This window comes from Gossypium hirsutum, chromosome A07, assembly GCF_007990345.1.
Source record: "Gossypium hirsutum isolate 1008001.06 chromosome A07, Gossypium_hirsutum_v2.1, whole genome shotgun sequence".
In the NCBI taxonomy this organism is placed as follows: Eukaryota; Viridiplantae; Streptophyta; class Magnoliopsida; order Malvales; family Malvaceae; genus Gossypium; species Gossypium hirsutum.
Genome location: NC_053430.1, coordinates 7,607,349 through 7,634,235, shown reverse-complemented (window position 1 = coordinate 7,634,235; position 26,887 = coordinate 7,607,349). Strand labels below are relative to the sequence as shown.

General features: G+C 34.0%; 1 protein-coding gene, 1 long non-coding RNA gene and 1 pseudogene across 2 annotated transcripts; all 3 read left to right on the top strand.

Annotated features, from left to right (window-relative positions):
• The first annotated feature begins 1,893 nt into the window (after positions 1-1,893).
• On the top strand, positions 1,894-18,578 carry LOC107926654 (plant cysteine oxidase 3-like; annotated as a pseudogene).
• A 662-nt stretch (positions 18,579-19,240) lies between these two features.
• Positions 19,241-20,847, top strand: LOC107926624 (uncharacterized). Its single transcript, XR_001692227.2, has 2 exons — positions 19,241-19,880; positions 20,128-20,847. It is a non-coding gene; the product is annotated as an uncharacterized lncRNA (long non-coding RNA).
• Positions 20,848-22,639: 1,792 nt separating this feature from the next.
• Positions 22,640-25,088, top strand: LOC107926664 (tetraspanin-8). Its single transcript, XM_016857557.2, has 2 exons — positions 22,640-23,263; positions 24,486-25,088. The coding sequence occupies exons 1-2, from the start codon at positions 22,757-22,759 to the stop codon at positions 24,840-24,842; spliced, it is 864 nt and encodes a 287-aa protein (XP_016713046.1). The 5' UTR covers positions 22,640-22,756; the 3' UTR covers positions 24,843-25,088.
• The last annotated feature ends 1,799 nt before the right edge of the window (positions 25,089-26,887 follow it).

Here is a 26,887-nt window from a genome sequence, read left to right as displayed (position 1 = left end):
TTAGGGCACGATTGTCTCGAATTACCAAATACGGAATATTACTTTTATGAAAGAATTATTTTAAAGTATCGAAAAGAACATGATGTGATTTATAGTAAAATATAAAAGCAAATTATGGTATCAATAATAACATATAATAATGGGTGACAATGATGAGCAATTATAAAAGAGGATAACATAAGAGCATGGTTAGTAACATGTAAACATAAACAAATGCGTGAGGAAAATGAAATGATCGAGCACGTAAATAAATTAATAAATAAATAAATAAAAGTGAATAAAACATGGCAAAATAAAAATGGCAAATGATAACGAAAACGATAATTATAATGATAATTTAAATAATAATAGCATAAAATGATAACGATATGTATGGTATTAAAATATATACATATATTAAAGATATACATAATATATACATAAAAAATATAATATTAAATATATATATTGTATATATTTTTTTAAATAACTACATTATGTATATATTTCATATATATCATTTATATATATATTTAATATTATATTTTTTATGTATATATTATGTATATCTTTAATATACGTATATATTTTAATACCATACATATTGTTATCATTTTATGCTATTATTATTTAAATTATCATTATAATTATCGTTTTCGTTATCATTTGCCATTTTTATTTTGTCATGTTTTATTCACTTTTATTTATTTATTTATTAATTTACTTATGTGCTCGATCATTTCATTTTCCTCACGCATTTGTTTATGTTTACATGTTACTAACCATGCTCTTATGTTATCCTCTTTTATAATTGCTCATCATTGTCACCCATTATTATATGTTATTATTGATACCATAATTTGCTTTTATATTTTACTATAAATCACATCATGTTCTTTTCGATACTTTAAAATAATTATTTCATAAAAGTAATATTTCGTATTTGATAATTTGAGACAATCGTGCCCTAACTTACTGGGTTTCGATTTTCCTCATTTAACCTAAATAGCAGAATACTCTTTTAAATCGCTATACGAGTTTTGAAAAATGCTTATTCTCGAAGATGCGAAGTGTTGTGCCCTAACTTACCGGGTATGACATTTTGTCATCTCGAAATAAGAATTTGTTTTGAAATGAAGGCAATATTCGGAGTTTGAGAATTCGAGAAAACGTGCCCTAACTTACTGGGTTTCAATTTCTCTCGTTTATTCTAAATAATCGAATACCCTTTTAATAAAATACACAGATTTTATAAAAGGCAAGCTCGCTCTCGAAAATTCAAGATGTTGTGTCCTAACTCACTGGATGTGACATTTCATATTTTGAGATGAGAAGGTCTTTAATATTTAAGCATTTTCTTTACAAAGAGGGATCGTACTTCAAAAGTCTTCCAAGTTTTCAATCTTCAACACTAAGACACTAATTAATCAACTAGATACCAATTTTGGGCGTATCGAGGGTGCTAATCCTTCCTCGTGCGTAACCGACTCTCGAACTTGTTTTATTGATTTGCGTAGACCAAAATTGTTGTTTAAATAAATCAAACTATTTATTAAAAACAACCACTTTTACGAGGTGACCCGATCACACATCATCAAAAAGGATCGGTGGCGACTCCTCTATTCATTTTCATTGTCAAAATCCAAGTCGATACCCGTTTTCCAAAAAATAGTTACAGCAAAAATATCTAAAAATTGAGTGATTAATTGAGTAGTTTACCTTATTTGAAAAGACTGCAAAGCATGGGAGATTGACGATAAAAGGAATGGATTGTCGATTCCCTGAAAAAGTGCTCTAATACTTCGTTACTGTAGACTTCTTCACAATTAGCATTTTGTAATAATTCTAAAAATGAAAAACATTTCTTTCCTCATAAATTAAAAAAAATGCGACAGATAAGGCCATGGTATTTCTACAGAAGCAATTTTATCCACTCTGTATAATATTCCAAATGACAATGAACACCACTGCCCCTGAAGTTCAGCTTCTTTATGATCTTTGCGAAACCACATTTTCTAATTCTGGCTTGTCTTCTTCTACTTCTTCCCAATCCATCCAAATCCTCTGCTCTCTTCTGGGTATTTTTCATTATCTACCTTTTTTTTATTATTTCTATTATGAAAGCTTTGTCAATGCCATGTTTGTCTCAATTCTGCATTTGGGTTTTGCTTGATTTGATGTTTTAGGTAAAGGGTTCGATTGATTAGGGAAATGGAATTGAAAAAAAATTGGAATCTTGTGAATGTTTGAACCGCTGATGGGCTTGCTTATATATTTTAGCTCTAAATTGGATCTTTTGAAGCTTATTTGGAGCTTGAAAATGTGGGTTGTGAATTGATGAAATTATTGCTTGGATTACACATTGGGCGAGGAGAATAACATCGGAATTTGAACCCTGGTCATTGAGGTGTCAACAACCTAGCTTAATTACTGCTCCCTTATGCTGTTAACTTGGATTTTGTTATAATGTTTGAAAATGGAATTGAGTTTCAATTTTTGTATAAATTGTGAGAATGAAATGTACTCAATGTATTGAAATTAATTAAGGTTCAATATGCTTAAACATTTGAAAGGTTATAAAAAAATGGATTTTAAGGCCATCTTGGTAAAAGTTTCATAGATATTTTGTTCAAAAAATAGTTAAGTTATTTTCTCCACGTTAGATTAAAGACTAAACAGGTCATTCTACTCAAAATTTCATCTATTTTTACTGATAAAAATTAGTTCCTTTACCTTAGCATGTGTCTTGGTTATTTTGTCAACCAATTTAGTATTTAACAATAACTGTACAGCCCAATTTTGGGCCCAAATAGCTCCCAAATAACCCCAGACCCAAACTAGCCAAAACCTAGCCCAAAACCCACCAAATAAAACCCAATAGCAGCCCAATTCAAACCAAATAAACAAACAGACCAAAACCGACAAGCCCAATGCAAACCCAAACTACCCACTACACATTAAACCTACCCAAACCCCAATCTAACCTTAAAATTTAGGGTTTCAAAATTTGAAACCCTAAATCACTTATCCCACCGCCCCAATCACATCTCCTGCAAGTGGCCTCTACTCCACTGCCGTTTTGCCTGCAACAATAAAAAGAGAAGAGACAGATTAGTCAAAGAGGGCAAGTTGTAAAGAATTGGCTATAAAAAGCCAAGTTCAAAACCATTGTATCTCTCGGCAAATTCTTTAGATACAAAATAAAGCATTCAATCTTTCTAGCAAAAAAACAGCAATATTATCCATCAAAAAAGAGAGAAACAGCATAAAAAAAAACTAAAAGCCCTCAGAAACAGAAGCCATAGGCAAGGTGATTCGTTTACTTTCCTTTTTTTTATTGTTATTTCATAGCCAAATCTACCTATTAAATGCCCTTATATAAGTATAAATATACAACATAAACAAAAGAAACACAATTTAAAATAAGAAAAGGGAAGTTTTTTACCTCCGACCGCCGTGCACGGCGATCGCCGGCACTGGAGACGCGGCAGAGGACGGTGGTAGACTGCCGGAGCGCTGACCGAGCTCGAACCTGCAGAGAAAACAAAGAAAAAAGGCTTAGTTTTTTTGAAACAGACAGCAAAAATGATTTCAAAGACAAAATTTTGGCTTATATAGATGATACTAAACGGCGCCGTTTTGGTTGGCACCCATAAGCCCAAAACGACGCCGTTTAGCCACCCTGACCTGAGGACTGGCTCCGACCTGCTTCAGGATCCGCGCGTTTTCATATGATGGTCTAATTACGTGCGCGGTCCTTCCGCTTTTCACACGTTTTGCAATTAGCTTTTTATTTCTTTCAAATTGGCCTCAAAATTCATCACGTTTTGTGATTTAATCCTCCCTCCTGCGACGTCGTTTTAAGGGTTCGGGTAAATTCCCCTTTTCGCCCTCGTATGTTATTCGCGTATTCAAATAAGTACCTCTTTTTATATTTCCTTTCGAATTGGTCCCAAAATTCTGTTTTAGTTTCGAATTTGGTCCCTTCTTTGAGATCTAATCTGATTTTTATATTATTTTTACTCTATTTTTTTATTTTTAGCATTATTTTAACTGTTATTATTATTATCATATTCATTAACATATTATTATTATTTTTGCTATACTATTGTTATTATTATGTATATACATACCTTTTGTTATTTTTATGTATATTTTAAAATATTATTATCGTTATTATTATCACCCATATGGTTATTGTTGTTCCAATAGGGTCGGAAGCGTGTAAATTATTGTACTAAAAAATCACACAAAGTTCAATTCCCAGGAAAGAGAGGTGGATCACATGGATCTCTTAAATACCAAGTCTTTCCTTAGACAGAATATCCCTTCTATAGTAATTTAATAGCACAATTAAATACTACTATTATACCCTCAAATATTGAAAGAAAAATAGGACAAGAAAGAACACAAGAGTTTTAACGAGGTTCGGTAAATTATACCTACGTCCTCGGGCACTAACACCAGATGATAACTTTACTATCTCCAAAATATTACAAACAAATAGAATTCCTTAAGAATTCTCAAATGGGAGAAGAGAGAAAACTAAAAGAGAAAGATTGGTTGGGATGAATTGAAATGAGAAATGAGAAGGCCTATTTATAGTTGAGGTTTAAGGACCAAACAATAAATAGCCTATTATCTCAAGGACCAAAAAAAATTATCCCATGCCACTTTTTCAAAGTCAACTTTAGGGTGCTAAACTTGCACCACTTTGTATTGTTTGCCATTAATGTTGTCTCCCATTAATGTTAACAATCTCCACCTTGAAGATTTGATTAGGATAATCACATCTTCACACACTTCCTTCAACTCCCCAAATTCGATAAAGCTATCTTTTGTAGTGCCTACAAATGCACTCTCGAGCGCCATACACCTGAAGGTGCTCAAATTCTCAGGATGTTAATCAAGTTCAAACAATGATTAAACTTGATTGTTGTTACCACCTTGGTCATCATATCTGCGGGATTATCTGCTGTCGGAATCTTCTGAAGTAGAATTTTTCCTTTTTCAAAGACTTCCCGCACAAAGTGATATCTTACGTCGATATGCTTGGTTCTTGAATGATAGACTTGATTTTTCGCTAAATGAATAGCGCTCTGACTGTCACAATATAAACTTATGTGACTTTGAACAACTCCTAAGTCTTTCAACAATCCATTAAGCCAAATAGCCTCCTTAACAGCTTCTGTAACTGCCATATATTCTGCCTCTGTAGTAGACACAACTACTGTAGACTGTAAGGTAGACTTCCAACTCACTGGGGCTTTCGCAAGAGTAAACAGATACCCCGTAGTTGAACGACGTTTATCTAAATCACCATCAAAGTCGGAATCAACATATCCAACTACAAACTGACCAAGTGCTTCATCCTGTTCAAAAATTAAACCAACATCTACGGTTTTTCGAAGATACCGTAGAATCCATTTCACAGCTTGCCAATGTCCTTTTCTAGGATCATGCATAGACCTGCTCACAACTTCAACAGCTTGTGAAATGTCAGGCCTCGTACACACCATCGCATACATCAAACTCCCAACTGCATTAGCATATGGGACTTTCGCCATATATTCTCTTTCATCTTCAGTCTTCGGAGATAATTGAGCACTAAGTTTCAAATGAGAAGCAAGTGGGGTACTTACATGTTTTGTGTTTTCATTTACACCAAAACATTGTAATACTTTTTTCAGATATTGCTTCTGATTTAAACAGAGCTTGCCTCTCGGTCTATCTCTACTTATCTCCATGCCGAGAATCTTCTTGGCCTCACCTAGATCTTTCATCTCGAACTCTTGATTCAACTGAGCCTTCAGCTTATCTATCTCATTTTGGCTCTTCGAAGCGATTAACATATCATCAACATACAAGAGTAGATAAATGAAAGATCCGTCATGCAGCTTCTGTAAATATACACAATTGTCATATTTGCTTCTTGTGTACTTCTGCCTTCTCATAAAGCTATCAAATCGCTTGTACCACTGCCTCGGGGATTGCTTCAATCCATATAGCGATTTGTTAAGCTTATAAACCCAATTTCTACCACCAGCATCTGTGTATCCTTCTGGCTGAGTCATATAGATCTCCTCTTCTAACTCACCATGCAAGAAAGCCGTCTTAACATCAAGTTGAGCTAGCTCCAAATTCAACTGTGCTACCAAGGCCAACAAAATTCTAATGGAGGAATGCTTCACAACAGGGGAAAATACATCATTGTAGTCAATTCCCTCCTTCTGAGCGTAGCCTTTAGCTACCAATCTTGCCTTGTAGCGAATATCCTTCTTGCTAGGAGATCCATCTTTCTTTGCGAATACCCACTTGCATCCGATTGCCCTTTTACCTTTTGGTAATTGCGCCAACTCCCAAGTATTGTTCTTCCGGAGAGACTGCATTTCTTCATCCATGGCGCTTTTCCATTTATCACTTTCTAAGCTTTGCATTGCTTCTTGATAAGTGATAGGAATATCATCAACAACGGGAAGGGCGTAGGCCACCATATCAGTAAATCGAGCAGGTTTACGAATTTCTCTCCGTGGCCTTGCAACTGCAACTGGTTCTGGTGTACTTAGTGGCTCTTGGGTCAGAACCTCTTCAGCCTCTAATTCCTCCATTGTGGCTGGAGAATTAGACTTATTAACTGGGCAAATCCCCATCTACTCAAACTCCACCTGTTTTGGAGTACACTCCACCTGCTGTGGAGTATTGCTCGTCTGAATATCTTTATCTGCTACCTTTTTCAATGTGGCAGATTCATCAAAGGTAACATCTCTGCTACAGATCATTTTCTTTGTGCTTAAGCACCAAAGACGAAATCCCTTCACTCCAGAAGTGATTCCCATAAAGAGAGCTTTCTTTGCCCTCGGATCTAACTTTGACTCCTTCACATGGTAATATGCAGTGGTTCCAAACACATGTAAGGAATCATAATCTGTAGCCGGTTTTCCAGACCATACCTCCATAGGAGTTTTTCTTTCTAATGCAGATGATGGCAAATGATTAACAAGATGGCCAGCGTATGTCACAGCCTCAGCCCAAAATTGCTTGCCCAACCCAGCATTGGACAACATACATCGAACTTTCTCCAGCAATGTTCGATTCATACGCTCTGCCAATCCATTCTGCTGTGGTGTATCCCTAACTGTGAAGTGTCGAACAATACCATACTCTTGGCACACATCGAAGAACGGATCACTTTTATATTCCCCTCCATTGTCCGTCCTAAGCCGCTTGATTTTCTTGCCAGTCTGGTTTTCGATCATAGTTTTCCATTTAAGAAAAACTCTAAGCACTTCATCCTTAGTTCTCATGGTACCCAAACTCTTCTCGAAAAGTCATCAACAAAAGTAACAAAGTAGTGTTTTCCTCCCAATGAAAGTGTCTTGGAAGGCCCCCACACATCTGAGTGAACATATTCTAAAATACCTTTTGTATTATGGATAGCAGTGCCGAATTTCACTCTCTTTTACTTTCCCAGAACACAATGCTCGCAAAATTTTAATTTGCAAGCCTTTGCACCTTTCAACAATCCTTGCTTTGCCAGAATTTGCAAGGATTTTTCGCTGGCATGTCCCAACTTCATATGCCACAACTGTATTGAGTCCAATTCTTTGTTGCCGGAAGCTGCAGCGACTGCTCCAATAACTGTACTACCTTGGTAGTAATACAAGTTATTTTTCCTGATGCCCTTCAATATCACAAGTGCGCCAGATGTCACTTTCAAAATCCTATCTCTCATAGTAACAACTGAACCATTGGATTCCAAGGCTCCCAATGAGATGAGATTTTTCTTCAAACTGGGCACGTACCGAACATCAGTCAGAACTCTGGTTGATCCATCTTGATTCTTTAATTGGATTGAACCTATCCTAACAGTTTTACAGGCATTGTCATTGCCCATATAAATAACTCATCCATTTAGTTCTACTAAATCAGAGAACCACTCCCGGTTAGGGGACATATGATAGGTACAACCCGAATCCAATATCCACTCATCTGAATGGAACGACGATGATGATGCAACCAGTGATAGTTCAGAGTCACTAGTATCATGCTTTGCAACACAAGCATCTACAGCAGCTTTTCCCTTATTCTTCAGCTTTGGACAATTTTTCTTCCAGTGGCCTTTCTCATGACAAAAAGCACATTCATCTGTCCCGAGTCTGGACTTTGACTTTGATCTCCCCTTTTGAGTTTTCTTCCGAGTGTATGAACGACCTCGGACTACTAAAGCTTCTGTATCTCTGACTGAGTTTTTCTGTTTGTCCTTCTTTCTCTGTTCATAACTGTATAAGGCCGCACAGACTTCGCTCAGAGATATATCACTCCTGCCATGAAGTAGAGTAGTTTCTAGGAACTCAAACTCCTCAGGAAGTGACCCCAACAGTATCAAAGCCAAATCTTCATCTTTGAATGTCTCATCCATATTCAGTAAATCAGTGACTAACTGATTAAATTTGGTGATGTGATCATTCATTGTGGTACTTGGGACGTATGTGAAGCGAAACAGTCTTTTCTTCAAGTGGAGCTTATTTTGACTGTTTTTCTTCAAAAATTTTTCTTCAAGTGCCACCCACAACTTATTTGTAGAAGTCTCATTTGAAAAAGCATACCTCTACTCTCGAGAAAGGCGTGATCGAATTGTGCCACATGCCAACCGATTGATCGCCTTCCAATCTTTCTCCTGTACATCATCTGGTTTCTCTTCATCAATGGCAATGTCTAGACCCTGCTGAAAAAGGGCATCTAGAACCTCACTTTGCCACATACCAAAATGGCCCGTGCCATCAAAGATCTCCACGGCCAATCTTGCATTTGCAATTGTCGGTCTTGTCCACATGGACGATGTTGAAGCTCCTACACCGACCGTTTTCTCCATAATCTTTCAAATACCTAAGGAAATCTTTTCTGATGTGGAAGATCAGTTTAAACTGCAACCACAGAGCATACTACGATTAACCTTCGGCTCTTGATACCACTTGTTGTTCCAATAGGGTCGGAAGCGTGTAAATTATTGTACTAAAAAATCACACAAAGTTCAATTCCCAGGAAAGAGAGGTGGATCACATGGATCTCTTAAATACCAAGTCTTTCCTTAGACAGAATATCCCTTCTATAGTAATTTAATAGCACAATTAAATACTACTATTATACCCTCAAATATTGAAAGAAAAATAGGACAAGAAAGAACACAAGAGTTTTAACGAGGTTCGGTAAATTATACCTACGTCCTCGGGCACTAACACCAGATGATAACTTTACTATCTCCAAAATATTACAAACAAATAGAATTCCTTAAGAATTCTCAAATGGGAGAAGAGAGAAAACTAAAAGAGAAAGATTGGTTGGGATGAATTGAAATGAGAAATGAGAAGGCCTATTTATAGTTGAGGTTTAAGGACCAAACAATAAATAGCCCATTATCTCAAGGACCAAAAAAAAATATCCCATGCCACTTTTTCAAAGTCAACTTTAGGGTGCTAAACTTGCACCACTTTGTATTTTTTGCCATTAATGTTGTCTCCCATTAATGTTAACAGTTATTATTATTACTATTAATATATATTTTACTGCATATGTATGTATATACATTTTCTATATGTATATTATTATTTTAATTACTTTATTTTAATATTACTATCATATTATATTTACTTTTTGCGTCTTAACATTATTATTATTATCACTATTATCATTATATATTAGTGTACATTTTTATATGTACATATACACATTTATAGATGTAGTTTATATATATATATATATATATTATTATTACTTTAATTTAATACTTTTATTGCTTTTTCTTTTGTATTTCTATTATTACATAGTAGTAGTATGTATTTTCATTATATATGTATATATACATAGCATTATTAATAGCTTCATATTATTTGTTTTTAGGTATCTGTATGTCACATATGTTTTCATTAAATATATATACATTATATTTCCTATTACGCACATATCTTAATATTATATTACGTACATTTTTTACACATATATATATTTTTATGTATACCCTGTCTATACTTTTAATATATTACACATGTTTTTATGTATATATATGTTTGGTAATATCGCATTTTTATATATTTTAATACTACGTACACATTTTATTTCTATTATTACGTATAAGTTTTAATACATATATTTATATATTTATATATCGTTATTATTAGTCTTTTTATTATTTATTACTATTTTTTAATAAATATTGCGTATATATTTGTAATCTGGTATTATATGTTTTACATACCTATGCTCCCTATTACTTCATATTCACATTATTACTATCATGTTTAAAGACCATGCATTATCATCGTTTCGCACTATTGTTATTTACATTATTATTATTCCCGTTTTCGTTTTCGTTATCATTGTCATTATTATTTTTGCCATGTTTAACATTTGTTTATATTTGCATACTATTAGCCTTGATATTACTTCACCTGTTACGGTTGCTCATGTTATTGTTTTGACACCGTCGCACTATTATTATATTCTTATACATGTCAATGCTATATTTTGCTTTTACATTTTACTATAAATCGCGTTATTTTTTGCTCAATATATTAAAACAATTCTTTCATAAAAAGCAAAATCCGTTATTAGGTAATTCGAGATAATCGTGCCCTAACTTACTGGGTTTCGACTTTTCTCACTTAACCTAAATAACGGAATATTCTTTTTAAATCACGATACAAGTCTTAAAAATGCTTATTTTCGGAGATACGAAGCGTGGTGCCCTAACTTACCGGGTATGACACTTTGAAACTTCGAAACAAGATATTTTACAAGTAAAGGCAATGTTCGGTGTTCGAGAATTCGAGGAAACGTGCCCTAACTTACTGGGTCTCGATCTTCCTCGTTCACCCTAACTAACCGAATATCCTTTTAAAAGAGGTCAAAATATATATTTTAAATACAAGGCAAGCTCATTCTCAAAAGTTCGAGATGCCGTATCCTAACTCACTAGATATAACATGTCGTTGCCTTGAGACGAGAATGTCTTTGACATTTCAATGTTCACTTTACAAAAAAGGATCGTATCTTAAATTCTTTCAAGTTTTCAATCTTCGACACTAATACACTAATTAATCAACTAGGTACCAGTTTTAAGCGTATCGGGGGTGCTAATCCTTCCTCATGCGTAACCGACTCCCGAACTTGTTTTCTTGATTTGCGTAGACCAAAATTATTTTTTTAAATAAATCAAGTTATTTATTAAAAACAACCACTGCAACGAGGTGACCCGATCACACCTAGTCAAAAGGATCGGTGGCGACTCTCGTTTTTTGTGTTCATTTTCAAAATCCAAGTCGATTCCCGTTTTACAAAAAAATGGTTATGACAATAACAATGGATGAACTTTTTAATAATGCTTTTACTGCCAACTTTAGATAGTTTCTGGTTTCTACAAAGATGCCAATGTGAAGGGATATTATTGTACTTTCATTGAGCTTGCCTCTGTTGAGCTTTGTTTCTTTTATTTTAACCCAAACCAGCAACACAATAACTTACAAATACTTCTATATGTGTGAATTACATGCTATTTTATATGATTAAACTTTTAAAGAACAATCAAGAATTGATCTCAAACGTTCTTATCAGGTTTTTGTACTTATATATTTCGAATATCTGTCATGCTTCGATGTGTCTTTTAAGAAGAGTATTGCCATGTTATACATGTTAGAGAAATGTTTTTTCAGGTTAGCGTTGATATCAATGTAATTGCAGATTGACAAAGATGAATGAAGGGATGAGTTATGATTGCTCATCGTCTAGTATAATCACCGATTCCATCTTGAATTCCAGTTAAGAATGGAGGGATGTGTGTCAATTCTAATTGTATAGCAACTTATTATGGAGTGAATTTTATGTTCATGTCAACATTAGATACTTTTAATCCTTTGCTTCCCTAAAAGCTGCTTCATACAATAGCTGGAAAACGGAAGCACGAAGCTTTGTTTTTATTATAAAAATCGAATAGGTTGTGAGCTCGATGTACTATTTTACAGACACGTTTACCCCTGCTGATGTTGGACTTAAAGAGGAAAATCCTATTGATGATTAAGGGCATGGACGTGTAGCTCGGTGTACTCAACTTATTACATATTTGCACATTCACGAATGTGATGGTTTTACGGTGAGCCTTATCTGATCTACACATATGATTTCACACTCATCTCTTTATGTTTTTATATTCTCATTGGGATAAATCTTTTAGGTTCAGTGTTTGCCATTTCAAGCGTTTTATGCATCTTTCTATCATGTCCATAAGGTTCGAGTTGATTTCTTTATCATTGTTAGTGTTGTGCGGAAGCGTGTGAAAGAGTAAAATTATTATACTAAAAAATCACACTAAGTTCAATTCCGAGGAAAGAGAGGTGGATCACGAAGATCACTTAAGTACCAAGTCTTTCCTAGCCAGAATATCCCTCTATCGTAATTTAATAGCACAATAAATCACTACAATCACATTCACAAAATATGAACAATAAATAGTAAAGAACATCAGAATTTTAACGAGGTTTGGCAAATCTTGCCTACGTCATCGGGCACTACCAAATATATTTCACTCTAAAATACAAGTGAAACTTTACAAATAGGGAGAGAGAACAATGCCTTAAGTAGAGAATGGCAAATGTGGGATAATGAGAATGAGCAATGGTTGGCCTATTTATAGTTGAGATTCAAGGGCCACCTTGCAAAGTCTCTATTCACTTAGGGACCAAAAATTGTTATTATCCCATGCCCAACACTAAATAAATATTTGGTGCCCATAACTTTGACCTTTCCAAGGTATGGGTAGGTATAGGAAAGGTATGGGAAATGTATGGGGTATATTCTAATAATCTCCACCTTGAAGATTTGATTAGGATAATCTTATCTTCACACAATTCTTTCTGCCTTTGACAACAATACTTGATAGTGCCTTCTTCAACTGTTAAACTTGCAGGATATTGATCAAGTTCAAACAATGTTTGAACTTGGTTGCTGTTACCACCTTGGTCATCATATCTGTGAGATTATCTGCAGTCTTGATCTTCTGAAGACAAATTTTCCCTTCTTCAATAATTTCCCGCACAAAATGGAATCGTACGTCGATATGCTTTGTATGTGCATGATAGACCTGATTCTTTGCTAAATGAATAGCACTTTGACTATCACAATACACGTTAATATGCTCCTGAACCAACCCCAAGGTTTTAGCCATACCTTGTAACCAGATAGCCTCCTTTACAGCCTCTGTTACAGCCATGTACTCGGCTTCTGTGGTTAACAATGCAACTGTAGACTGTAATGTAGACTTCCAACTTATTGGTCCTCCAGCAAGTGTAAACACATAACCGGTGGTTGATATTCGCTTGTCCAAATCACCGGCATAGTCAGAATCAACGTACCCAATAACACCTTTACCAAGTGTATTATCCTGCTTGAACAGTAATCCAACATCTACGGTCTTCTGAATATACCGTAGAATCCATTTCACAGCTTGCCAATGTCCTTTTCCAGGATTATGCATATACCTGCTCACTATACTAACTGCCTGTGAAATGTCGGGTCTTGTACACACCATTGCATACATCAAGCTACCCACTGCATTAGAATACGGAACTTGCAACATGTATTCTCGTTCCGTATTCGTCGAAGGAGATAGTTGTGCAGAAAGCTTGAAATGAGAAGCCAACGGGGTACTTACAGGTTTTGTTTGCTCGTTCATGCCAAACTGCTGTAGTACCTTCTTCAAATATTGCTTCTGAGACAAGCTAACTCTATCATGAGCTCTATCTCTCCATATTTCCATGCCGAGAATCTTTTTAGCTTCTCCTAGATCTTTCATATCAAACTCGAGATTGAGTTGAGTCTTCAATCTTTCAATCTCAACTTTGCTCTTAGATGCTATTAGCATATCATCAACATATAAGAGCAAGTATATGAAAGTTCCATCTTGTAGCTTCTGAAAATACACACAATGATCAAATTTGCTTCTTGTGTACCTCTACCCTTTCATGAACTGATCAAATCGCTTGTACCACTGCCTTGGAGATTGCTTCAATCCATAAAGCGACTTTGTCAGTTTGCAAACCCAATTTTCTTTTCCAGCAACCTTGAATCGATCTGGCTGAGTCATATAGATTTCCTCTTCCAAATCACCGTGTAAAAACGCGGTCTTCACATCAAGCTGAACTAGTTCAAGATCATATTGCGCAACCAATGCTAGCAAAATCCGAATAGACAAATGCTTCACAACTGGAGAAAACATTTCATTGTAGTCTATTTCTTCTTTCTGAGCGTAACCCTTTGCTACCAATCTAGCCTTGTATCGAATTTCATTTTTATCAGGAAATCCTTCCTTCTTTGCATATACCCATTTGCATCCAATTGCCTTCTTTCCCTTGGGTAGTGTCACCAACTCCCAGGTCTTATTTTTATGAAGAGACTGCATTTCTTCATTCATTGCTTGCTTTCACTTTACATCATCAGGGTTACTTATTGCTTCTGTGTAAGTAGAAGGAACATCATCATCTGCAATTGAAAGTGCATAGGCCACTATATCATCAAAGCGAGCAGGCTTATGAATCTCTCTTCTTGGCCTCCTATATACAATTGAATCTTGTTGCTGTAGAGGTTCTTAGGTAGGAACCTCTTCATCATTTGTCCCTCCAATATTAGCTGGATCATCGTTAACCTTTTCAAGCTCCACCTGCTGCAAAGTACTACTGGTTTTGTCATCCTTTTGTGAATCATTGTACTTTAACATGGTTGATTCATCAAAAGTCACATCTCTAATGAAAACAATCTTCCTTGTATCAAGACACCAGAGACGATATCCTTTTACTCCATCAGTTATACCCAAGAATAATGCTTTCTTTGCTCTTGGGTCTAACATGCTTTCTTTGCTCTTGGGTCTAACTTAGATTCTTTTACATGATAATATGCAGTGGAACCAAATACATGTAAAGAATCATAATCAATAGCAGATTTACCAGTCCACATCTCCATAGGAGTTTTTCCATTTATTGCAGTTGATGGCAAACGGTTAATTAGATGGCACGCATATATAACTGCCTCAGCCCAAAATTCCTTGCTCAATCCAGTATTGGACAACATACATCGAACTTTCTCCAGTATAATTCGATTCATGCATTCTGCCACCCCATTATGCTGTGGTGTATCCCGAACAGTGAAGTGTCGCACAATGCCCTCATCTTGGCATACTTGTAGAAATGGATTGTTTTTGTACTCAGTACTATTATCTAATCGAAGTTGTTTGACCTTTCGACCAGTCTGAGTCTCCACCATCTTCTTCCATTTTAGAAATGCATCCAAAACTTCACTTTTTCTTTTCATTAGATACACCTATACTTTTCTTGAATAATCATCAACAAAAGTAACAAAATAGTGCATACCTCCCAAAGAAGCCACTTTGGTAGGTCCCCACACATCACTGTGAACGTAGTCCAGAATTCCTTTCGTATTGTGAATTGCTGGACCAAATTTTACCCTCTTCTGCTTGCCCAGAACACAATGTTCACAGAATTCCATTTTGCAAGAATTTGCACCTTTCAACAAGCCTTGCTTCACCAATGTCTGCAGAGCTTTTTCACCAGCATGTCCCAATCGCATATGCCATAATCTGGTAGCCTCTAAATCTACATCTTTTGTAGAAACTGTTGATGCTGATCCAATAATTGTACTTCCATTTAAAAAGTACAAGTTATTTCTTCTTGTGCCTTTCATCACCGTCAGTTGCCCAGCTACTACTTTTAGTAATCCATCTCTCAAAGTGATTGTGAGCCCTTTAGATTCTAGGGCCCCTAATGAGATGAGATTTTTCTTCAGGCTAGGTACGTAGCGAACATCTGTCAAGACTTCGATTGAGCCGTCATGATTCTTCAATTGGGCTGTACCTACTCCCATTGTCTTACAAGCACTATCATTGCCCATAAGAACAATTCCACATTCTAGCTCTTTAAGACTAGAAAACCAGTCCTTATTAGGACACATATGGTAAGTACATCCTGAATCCAAAATCCACTCATCCGTTTGACATGCCATTGCCATGCCAACCAAGCTAAAGTCTGACTCCTCATCATGCTCCGCTACACATGCATTAGAAATAGCCTTGCCCTTTTGTAGCTTAGGACAATTCTTTTTCCAATGCCCTTTTTCATGGCAAAAGGCACATTCATCTTTGGCGGGTCTCCCTTTGGACTTTCCCCTTCTACCAGATTTGCTGCTGTGTGAACGACCTCTTACTGTTAAGACTTCTGTAGTTGTATCTCTGTGATCTCTTTTATCTTTCTTTCGAGTCTCAAATCTATACAACGCACTACAGACTGCATCAAATGTGATCGTGTCCTTCTCATGAAGCAATGTGGTGGTAAGATGATCATATTCATCAGGAAGGGAATTCAACAACAATAATGCCTTGTCTTCATCTTCAAATTTCCCATCTAAATTTAGCAAGTCTGCTAAAATTTTATCGAATGAGTTCACATGGTCATCCATCGACATACCGGGTGCATACGTGAATCGATAAAGTTTCTTTTTCATATAAAGCCTATTTTCAAGACTTTTCGTTGGAAACTTTTCTTCCAATGTATCCCATAACTTCTTCGCTGATGTCTCCCTCATGACAAAGTACTTCTGCTCTTTGGCCAAACATAGGCGGATTGTACACACGCCTGTCTATTGATCTTGGCCCACTCCTTGTCATCCATCTTGTCAGGTTTTTCTTCAAGGGCTATATTTAGCTCTTGCTGACATAAGACATCCAGGATCTCACATTGCCACATACCAAAATTATTGGTACCGTCAAATTTCTCTACTTCAAATTTTGTATTTGTCACAGTAGTCCTTGCTGATGACGATGTTGCTGCCATTTTTCTCCTCAATCCCAACTACTGTATACGTGAACAGTACTGTATACGTAAATAGTATCATATATGTGAATAGTGCTGTATACGTTAATAGTACCGTAAACTGTCATATTCCCCAAGTACGAATCTGGCTCTGATACCAATTGTTGTGCGGAAGCGTGTGAAAGAGTAAAATTATTGTACTAAAAAATCACACTAAGTTCAATTCCCAGGAAAGAGAGGTGGATCACGAGGATCACTTAAGTACCAAGTCTTTTCTAGCCAGAATATCTCTCTATCGTAATTTAATAGCACAATAAATCACTACAATCACATTCACAAAATATGAACAATAAATAGTAAAGAACACCAGAATTTTAACGAGGTTCGGGAAATCTTGCCTACGTCCTCGGGCACTACCAAATATATTTCACTCCAAAATACAAGTGAAACTTTACAAATAGGGAGAGAGAACAATGCCTTAAGTAGAGAATGGCAAATGTGGGATAATGAGAATGAGCAATGGTTGGCCTATTTATAGTTGAGATTCAAAGGCCACCTTGCAAAGTCCCTATTCACTTAGGGACCAAAAATTGCTATTATCCCATGCCCAACACTAAATAAATATTTGGTGCCCATAACTTTGACCTTTCCAAGGTATGGGTAGGTATGGGAAAGGTATGGGCAAGGTATGGGGTATATTCTAATAGTTAGTTCCCTAGATTGAAAAGCGTTAAATTGCATTTATTTTCCTACACTCCGAGCAACCCAAGGCATCTTTCAGAGGTATTGATCATACTGCATCATCACTACGTGCTGCTCTTGAAAAGCTGTGAACAGGGTTCATCGGAAATATGGCCAAAAAGATCATCCTCTCAAGGTTCTAGTATCTTATTCCGAGTTGTTTAACAAATGACATTCTATGTAGATGTGTATATTCTGCTTTCCTACTTCTTCAGTTATTCCACTACACGACCATCCAAGAGATGACTGTATTCAGCAAAGTTCTTTACAGATCTCTGCATGTGAAGTCTTATGACTGTATTGAACCAACATGTATTAGGGAAAGCAAGGAGCCAGGTTGCCCTCAAGGTTTGGTTTTAATCTACTTTTTATACGTAAAAGTTAATCCGATATGTTGGCAGTAAAAGGCGATTTTAGTTCTGCTGTTTTGTATGAATCTACCATCAAAATTAGCAATCACTCTTAATGATTCTTGAATTTAAATGGTTAGAGATGTTTCATTGAATCATGTCACCCAGTATGATTCTATTTCTTTTAGTTTAGAAACTTGTTACAGAATTTCTTTTCGGCAGTAAGGTTAGCAAGGTTGGTGATGGATAAAGTTTTTACCGCACCATGCCGGACCTCTGTGTTGTACCCAAAAAGTGGGGGCAATCTGCATTGTTTCATTGCAGTGTCTCCTTGTGCCGTCCTTGATGTACTTGCTCCGCCGTATAGAGAGGATCTCGGTAGAAAGTGCACTTATTACATCGACTATCCGTTTTCAACCTCGGGTAAGTCAATCCTTTTTGTTGTTGTTGTTGCCCTTCTATTGTTCTGCATGGAATTTGGTAAAAGAGAAACGATGACGATGTGTAATGTGATTTTGCAGGAAATTGAGCTCAGATAAGCAATGGAAAGGAAGAGGACTATGCATGGCTTGCGGAGATGGAAACGTCGGATGATCTATATATGCAGCCAGAAGTATATGTTGGTCCACCTAGTCAGGTTTAGTTCTCAATATGTCTCTTTGGTATTCCTTCGTAGATAATACCATGTTCGCTCGTTTGTTCGACTTGATTTTTGGAGGCTTGAGAATGTTCTTTCATGGCCTCACTATATGCGAATTAGAATGGCGATTCTATGAGCTTTATATCTGGCTTTGCGCTTTGAATATTACATATACCGAACGAAAAATGTGGCTAATTTGAAGTTTTTAGTAGATTGTATGATTATTCATCTTCATCTTCTTTAGTTTTAATGGTCTGTTTTCTTGTAAAGCCATTCACTTGCTTCATGAGTAGCATTTTTGTAGTTTGATCCACTTTTGGGATATATTTATATATTGACATGATAGAATAAACGAATGGGTCAAAATCTATATAAACATGATTACATAACACTGGCATGAACACACATAATGAATGTTGTACCTTGAACAAATTAAATTTAATTTGGCTTTTTTCGTTAACTTTTTTATTTAAGTCACTAAATTGTTTAAATTGTTGTTGTATGACTTTTTTTGTCGCATCACTTATACCAATCGGTTATATATAAAAAAAGAATTTGTAAAGGGAGGAAAAAAATATTTATAAAAAATGATATAACGCAATAATATATATATAAAAAAACTAAATTATGTGTAAATATAAAGAAAATGTATGAGGATGTTTAAATTGATCATATTGAAATAAAAGAAACACATTGAAATAATAGAAAAACTCAATTGAAATAAACCAAACTTAAAGGGATAATTAATAAATAACTAGAACATCAAATTAAAGCTAAGGACCACAACTCAATGCGCACAAATTCTCAAGGACCCAAAACGAAAATGACCCAAATCTCCAAAACTCAGCACCTGGGCGCGGACCAAATCACAACAACGCATAAATTACAAGGAAATTTTAATAAAATGAATAAGGTGCAAATAGGGGTCAATTTAAAACTGGCGCGAATGGGAAGGACTAGAAGCACAAATTACCCATTTAAGGGAAACATGCGCAGATCCATCCTGTCCACGCTTAGGCTATCTCTTTCCCTTCCCCAAAATGCCATTAAAATTAAACATAACATTTATTATTTTTTAAAAAACATTAAAAATTTAGAAAACCCAAAACCTTTTTTCAAAACCCCTTTTTCCTTAAAAATATTTTACCCTTTTGTTTTTTTTTTTAAAAAAAACCTAGAATCATCTCTTCTCCCTCACTTCCCAGCCGAAGGGCTAAAACCCAGCTCTCATTCGCCGCCTCATGCGTGGTCGTAAACAGCCATCGGAAGGCCAAAGTTCCCCCCCTTTTGCCAACGAATCGAAAGGTACATCTCTCTCTTTTATAAAATATTAGTTTGTATTCCGTTGACTCAAATGAAAATGAAAAAAAAAAGAAAAACATAATAAAATAATGATGACAACCACCTTTTGAAGTGTATTCGTTTGGCTGATCTCTTATTGTTCTTTTCGTGTATATTTTGTATTAAAAAATCGTCCCTTTTACAATGAAAAACAAAGGCTTTATAGCCAAAATACAAACAGTTTATGCCTATTTCTTTGCTCAAGTCGCAGATGCTGTGAAATCCTCGAGGAAGAGTGCATGATCGTGCAACGTGCGAGCTAGGAATCCGTTCGTGGATGTTGAAGCGTGAGAGTTGCGGCGTGGGCAAATGGAACCCTAGGGTTTGCTATTTTTTGAAAAATTTTGGGTCATTGGGCTTGTAATCGGGCCTTTTAATTTTAGTGATTTGGGTCTGTATCTTGGGCCAGGCAAAATTTGGGCCCTACACAAGTCATACTAGGATCAACTACATAAGGAAAAGTTGGCGATCGAGACGTTCTTTGTCGCTAATTGATTCAAGATTAGAGTACACCAAAGCTATGGCTAAGCTTTAAAAAATATTTTATTTTTCCATTTAATTTTATTTCGTTTTTTTTTCAATCAAGTTTTTACTTTATTTCATATACATATTTTCTTTTTCTTCTTTTAATATTATTATCTTTATCCACTAAACTCTCCCTTTTTTTATTTTCCAGCATTGCAACATATTGGTTTTGGTTGTGGGCACGACTGTTACCATGACAGTAATTTTGGTAGCAAGAAAATGCGAAATTAAACAACCAGTCCTTGTGGATTCGACCCCATTGTTCTATACTGTTATTTACTGTTATTTTGTCGTAGGAATTTATACTTGGTGGTTTCAACGCCCATCAGTTGTGATTAATTATTGTTAGCTTTTAACTTTTGAAATTACTATAACTTTAAAAAAATAATTAAAAATTATTTTGACATCTTTTAAGGGTTGAGATTTATTCTCATTTGTTCTCGATGGTTCTTATTAGAAAAAATTCATTATAATTGTCGATGGTTCTTATTAGAAAAAATTCATTATAATTGTCATTCTATATTAAGAGTCAGATTGCTTTTTACCCCCTTTATTTAAAAGAGGGTAAATTAATCTTTGTATGTTAGATTAAAGAGTAAATTGATCTTCTATTAAAAAATTCATTCATTTCTACTGTTAAAAACTAGTTTTATATATCTGTGTGATGTACACATGGTATACCATGTGTCATTATTTAATTATTCTATCAATCACAACAATTTAGAGGTGAGTTAAATTCGATTCGACTCGAAAAAATCGAAAAAAATTCGAATTTCAAATTAAACGAATCAAGTTATTCAAATCAACTCGAATTTTTTTCGAATTTTGAGTTCGAATCGAGTTGAATTTTCAAATTCGAATAACTCGAATATCAAACTATAATATTTTATATTTTTACCCCAAACTCTCAAAATTTTTACTTTTCCCTCAAGACTTTTACTCCTTCCCACTTTTTTCTCAAAACTTTTACTCCCCTTCCATCCCAACTCCTCATCTACTCAAAATCCATTTCCCATCAAAATTTTAGTCTCTCATTTACTTTTCCTCAAAATTTTACTTCCAAGAGCCATCAAAACTTTTTCTTTTGCCCCCAAATTTTTATTACTCACCAAAACTTTTTTATTTTCCCCTTAAACTTTTACTTCTCACCCTTTACTCCCAAATAAAAAATCAAAATTATCCCAAAAAAATCCCTAAACATAAATAGTAATAATTTTATTTATATCTACTATTTATTTTATTAAATTAAATTTCATATTTTATATTATTTATATTATTGAATTGTTTAGTCATATTGAATATTTATATTAAAATTGAATTATTTATGATGCCATAAAATATTCATGTTAAAATTTTATACTAGTATCAATTTCACATTTTATCTTTAAAATAAATTTTATTGAAAAATCAAATTTTTACATTTAATATATTTTTTAATTCCAAAATAAATAATGACAAGAATCTGAAGACAATTGAAACAACTAAGCAAGCAAAGAAGTTAACCCGTATATAAAACATTAATAAATAAATTATGAGGCGATGAAAGTTAATAAAAAAATTGATTACGGTGGACAAATTTTATTACGGTGAGTGACAGTGGTTACAAGGATCTAAAATTATTTTTTAAAATTTAACTCAAACAAATATATTCGATTCGATTCGATTCGATTCGAATTTCATTTCACTCGACTCAATTCGAGAAAATTTCAAATCAAATTAGGATGATAAAATATGATTTGTTAACTCGATTAACTCGAAATTTTTTCATTCGATTCAATTCGATCGAACGCTCACCCCTACAGCAGTTTTTAACAATAGAAATAAATAAAAATTTTAATAGAAATGATCACTTTACTTTTTGACCTAATATACATAAATTAATTTATATTTTTTTAAAGTAAATAAAGTGTGGGTTTGGATGGACGATTGTGTGCAGTGCGGTGCATTTAGCTTAATTTTTGTCTCAAGTTATAGTATTTAATTTTAACGTCACTACTATTTTTACACTAACAGTAAGTAAATGTACTGTCCATCTAAACTTACCTGCAAATAAATACAATTTAGCTTATAATACATAGACAACCTCTATAGTATTATGACCCATATTCATGTTTGGATTATTTTTTTATATAGAGTTCTAATTTTTTTATTGAATTTTTTTAACCATTAAGCATATGAGTCGTTAGTAACAAACAATTACCCAAAAACTGTTTTACTTTCTATAATTTTTCATCATAAAATGTAAACAAAAGAATCGTTCAAAGAAAAATAAAAATTATTGGGTTTTTTTTTCGCCCCCCAAAAAAAACCCAATAATGGTTCGTATTAGCAACGCCATTTTCAATTGTATAAACTTCATTCCCTTGGTTTTAGGCTTAATCGCCGTCGTCGTTTCCATTTACTTCAGCCGTAACGACAGCACCGTTTGTGAAACCTCCGCTCGAAACCCATTGTTAATCATCGGAATAATATCGGTGTTTGTAGCAGTATTAGCCTTGATTGGTTCTTGTACCAAAAATGGGTCAATTTTCTTGACGATTTATTCGGTTTTGTTGATTTTAATCATATTGGCATTGTTTTGTTTAACGTTCTTCGCATTGATCGTGTCGAACAAGGAGTTGGCGAAGAGGATAGCCGGAAAGGGAGTGGGATCGGTGCGGTTGAAGGATTATTCACGGTGGCTGAGGAAAAATTATTTGGATGCGCAGCATTGGGAAAAAGTACGGAGTTGTTTGAGTGAATCCAATATTTGCAGTTCTCTTCATAGTGAAAAAGCAATTTTTAAATTAGGGTTCATCAAGCAAAAGTTTTCTATGATACAGGTGATTTCTTTTTCTTTTCTTTTTTTATCATTTTTGGTAAAAACACATTTTAATTTCGATACTGAAAAAATTGATTTCCTTCTTTTAAGTTTGAAGTAATTTAATCGTGTCAAACATCAAATCAAAATCAATTGTTCATATAATTATAAATTTAGTTTTTAATGTTTGCATAAGATATTCTTTTTTCTTCTTCTTTTTTTTTTTAATCTTTATCATCTTTTAAATTCTTGGTAAAAACACCTTTTAAGTCCCTCAGAATTTTAATATTGAGTACATTAATTTCTTTAGAAAAAATAATAGAGCAATTTAATCTTTAAAATCTCCCAAGAAGAAATAATGTTGTAAATTGGTCCTATAAATTTCTATGATACATGTGATTTTTTAAAACCTTTTATCATCTTCAAAAATTCTTGGTAAAAATAGCTTTCTGGTCTCTTTTAATTTTGGTATTGAATAAATTGGTCCTCTTTAAAAAAATTGAAACAATTTAATTCTTACCAATTTCAAAAGTAAGCATTTTTTCTATCAATTGTTCATAATTTTGATTGATATCATGATAAACTTAGTCCTTGATGTGTATGTATTTTGCATAAATGTTGCAAGTTAAATTTGTTAACTTAAGATCAAATTGACATTTGTAAATATTGAACGTTAAATTTATTATTTTACTAATAAAAAATGTGTACAATTGATAAAAAAACATTAATTATTCACTTTCAAAATTGAGAAAGATTAAATTGCTTTGATTTTAGTAAGGGTCAAAGAGTTTTTTTTAACCGAAACTCTTATATCTTAGGTTAAAAATGCTATTACTCCGTATAATTCTGTAGAATTTGAGATTTAGTTTATGTACTTTAAAAGTTAAAAATTTTAATTTTCTTATATTTTTAATTTAAAAATCCTAGTTCAATCATATTATCGTTGTTGATAATTTCTGTTAAAATTTGTCAACCATATGACACTTTACATAAAAGTAACTTAATCAACATGTCAAATTGATAATTTTATTTTTACAAAAATGCTTACTATTTGGATGACTGAATTGAAATTGTTAAATCGAAACAGTTAAATAGCTTAATTTTTAAGTTTTTAATTATAGGGACTAAATCTCAAATTTTGTTAAAATACATAGACTAAACCATAATTTTTTTGGTCACATATGAAACAATTAAAGTTGTTTTCAAGTTTAGGGTGATAAATCCTTTTAATTCTTTTATTTCAGTCTGGTTGTTGCAAGCCACCCATGTATTGCAAGTACGAAAAGAAAAATGCAACATTTTGGGAGATGCCGAAATCGGGACCGGACGTGCCCGACACAGACTGCTTGACATGGAGCAACGACAAGGAGAAGCTCTGTTACGATTGCAAGTCTTGTAAGGGCGGGTTTTTAGTTGACATTAAGAAACAATGGCGGTTTATGGCCATCGTTAACCTAGTCATCCTCGTACTTATCCTCATAATCTTCAACATCGGATGCAGTGTTCGCCGACGAAAAGAGCCTAAATCCGACTTTGCACCAAAATATCTGCCACCTCAGATTCCGCCAGATTACATTCCGCCGCCACAAACTATGGTATAAACATTTTATCGACGGCTTAAATTAGGAAAGAAATTGAATCTACGATGTGTAAATCACAATTACGAACATAATGAATATTATTATTACCGTCAATTGTGACAAAGAGCTTAAACTTTAAAATAGGGAGTGAAATATTTATGCTCCCTATTTTACGGAATAAACACATTATCATAGGTTTAGCTCATGTAACACATTTAGGGTTTGTATATACACTTGCCGTAAATGGGAAATTTTAGTTTTAATTCAGCACACTTTGATTCATTTTCATTCCATTTATTATATTTAGTACTCCTATTTTCTCATTTTCACAGATTTTTTTTCGAGTTATTTCTAGTAAAGTTTAATAAATTATTCAACCTATAAAATTAATTCAACCATTTTCTCTCTTATGCTAATTATGCACTCACTCCCGCCACATAATAATCTTTAATTTCTGCAAAAACTCAAAGATAAAATCTCAAAAGAAAAAGAAAATTAAAATAACCCTCAAGAAAATTAGGCATAGACAATAAGGCTTGGAGTTTTGTTGTTGTTGATCGAAAATCACATATGTAAGTGAACGTATTGTTCCAAGTAATATAAAATGTCGATCTCACAGAGATCTATTACTAATCAAAACGCTAATCACCAAATATTACTCTAAAACCTATCCAAATTAATCGATAATAAAATTTTCTAACTAATTTTAAAGAAAAGAAAAATAAGTAAATAAACAATCAATAATAAAACTTTAGAATTACAATTTCATCCAACGCGTTAACTAATCGGTACGTCTCTATACCTTTTGTATGTGCATGTGTGAATGTTTCAAATCTAGCAATTAAGCCAAATCAAATTAGACGGGGTGAAATGTTACTGCAAAAGGTCTCACACATTTGCCTTTCAATCTATCTCTCCACTAATGCATAACAAAACTTGATTAAAGGTCCATAGGACTTTATTCAGCTTCTAAGGTATGGATGAAGAGTAAATTTAAGCTTAAACTTTAAGCACTAGTTACTTATGGATCGAATATAAGCTAGAAGTATCGTTCCCCCACTTCTGCATATTAAGCGCTCAACTCATGTTCAACTCCACCCTTTATCGCTCACTTCCTTATCCCTCCATTCCTTAAAGACAAAATATGATATAAAGGTAACATAATTAACATAGAACTCCATAAAACAACTAAATAGAAGTACTCAACTAAAGAAATAATGAAGCACTTCACTTTTGAAATTTTTTTTCCAATGATAACATAAGTGCTTTCATTAAATTTTTTTTCATTTTAAAAAAATATAAACAAAGAAAATAAAATAAAGACACAAAAAAACAAAATCATTCTTTATTCTCACTCTCTTAAAAATTTTCCACCTCAAATCTCTTTACATAACCCTCTTAATACTTTAAGTTAAAAAGATTATCCCTTAAGCACTAACACTTAAAAGTAAACAAACAAAGGACTGAGAAAGATTAAGCAATAAGGCTTAAGGCTTAAGGCTTCATTTCAGCAAGACTATAAGTCAAACAATTACTATTAAAAGGTGAATACACTAAGAAAAAGGTCTATAAGACTCAGACAATGGTACTGGGGTTTTCATATATGTATAGTTAGTTTAAAAGGCACAAACGATCTAAATAATACTTAAATCATTTCGTCAAATAAGTTTCACCTATAATTTCGCTTCACAATTTCAGTGACATTTACACCCATTAGATTTAAATATATGCTCAAAATTGTAGGACAATCAATTGCAAGAAAATGACACAGAATTTGCATCATGCAAAATTATCTATTGATCCGAAAGTATTGAGGCATGTTGTATCATCATCGAACTATTATTAAACAATCTCTTTTTTTACTAAATATGCAAACTAACTAAAAACCAAACAACACAACTAGAAATCCAAAAATATGCCTAAAATGACGATCGTATCTTTTTCCTAAACTTAAATAACACATTGTTCTCGAGAAAGTGTTAAAGGCAGTAACAAACAGTAGTATGTATGTTACTCGTGTAATGGCCTAAATTCAAAATTATCGGAACAGTGGTTTCGTAACCACA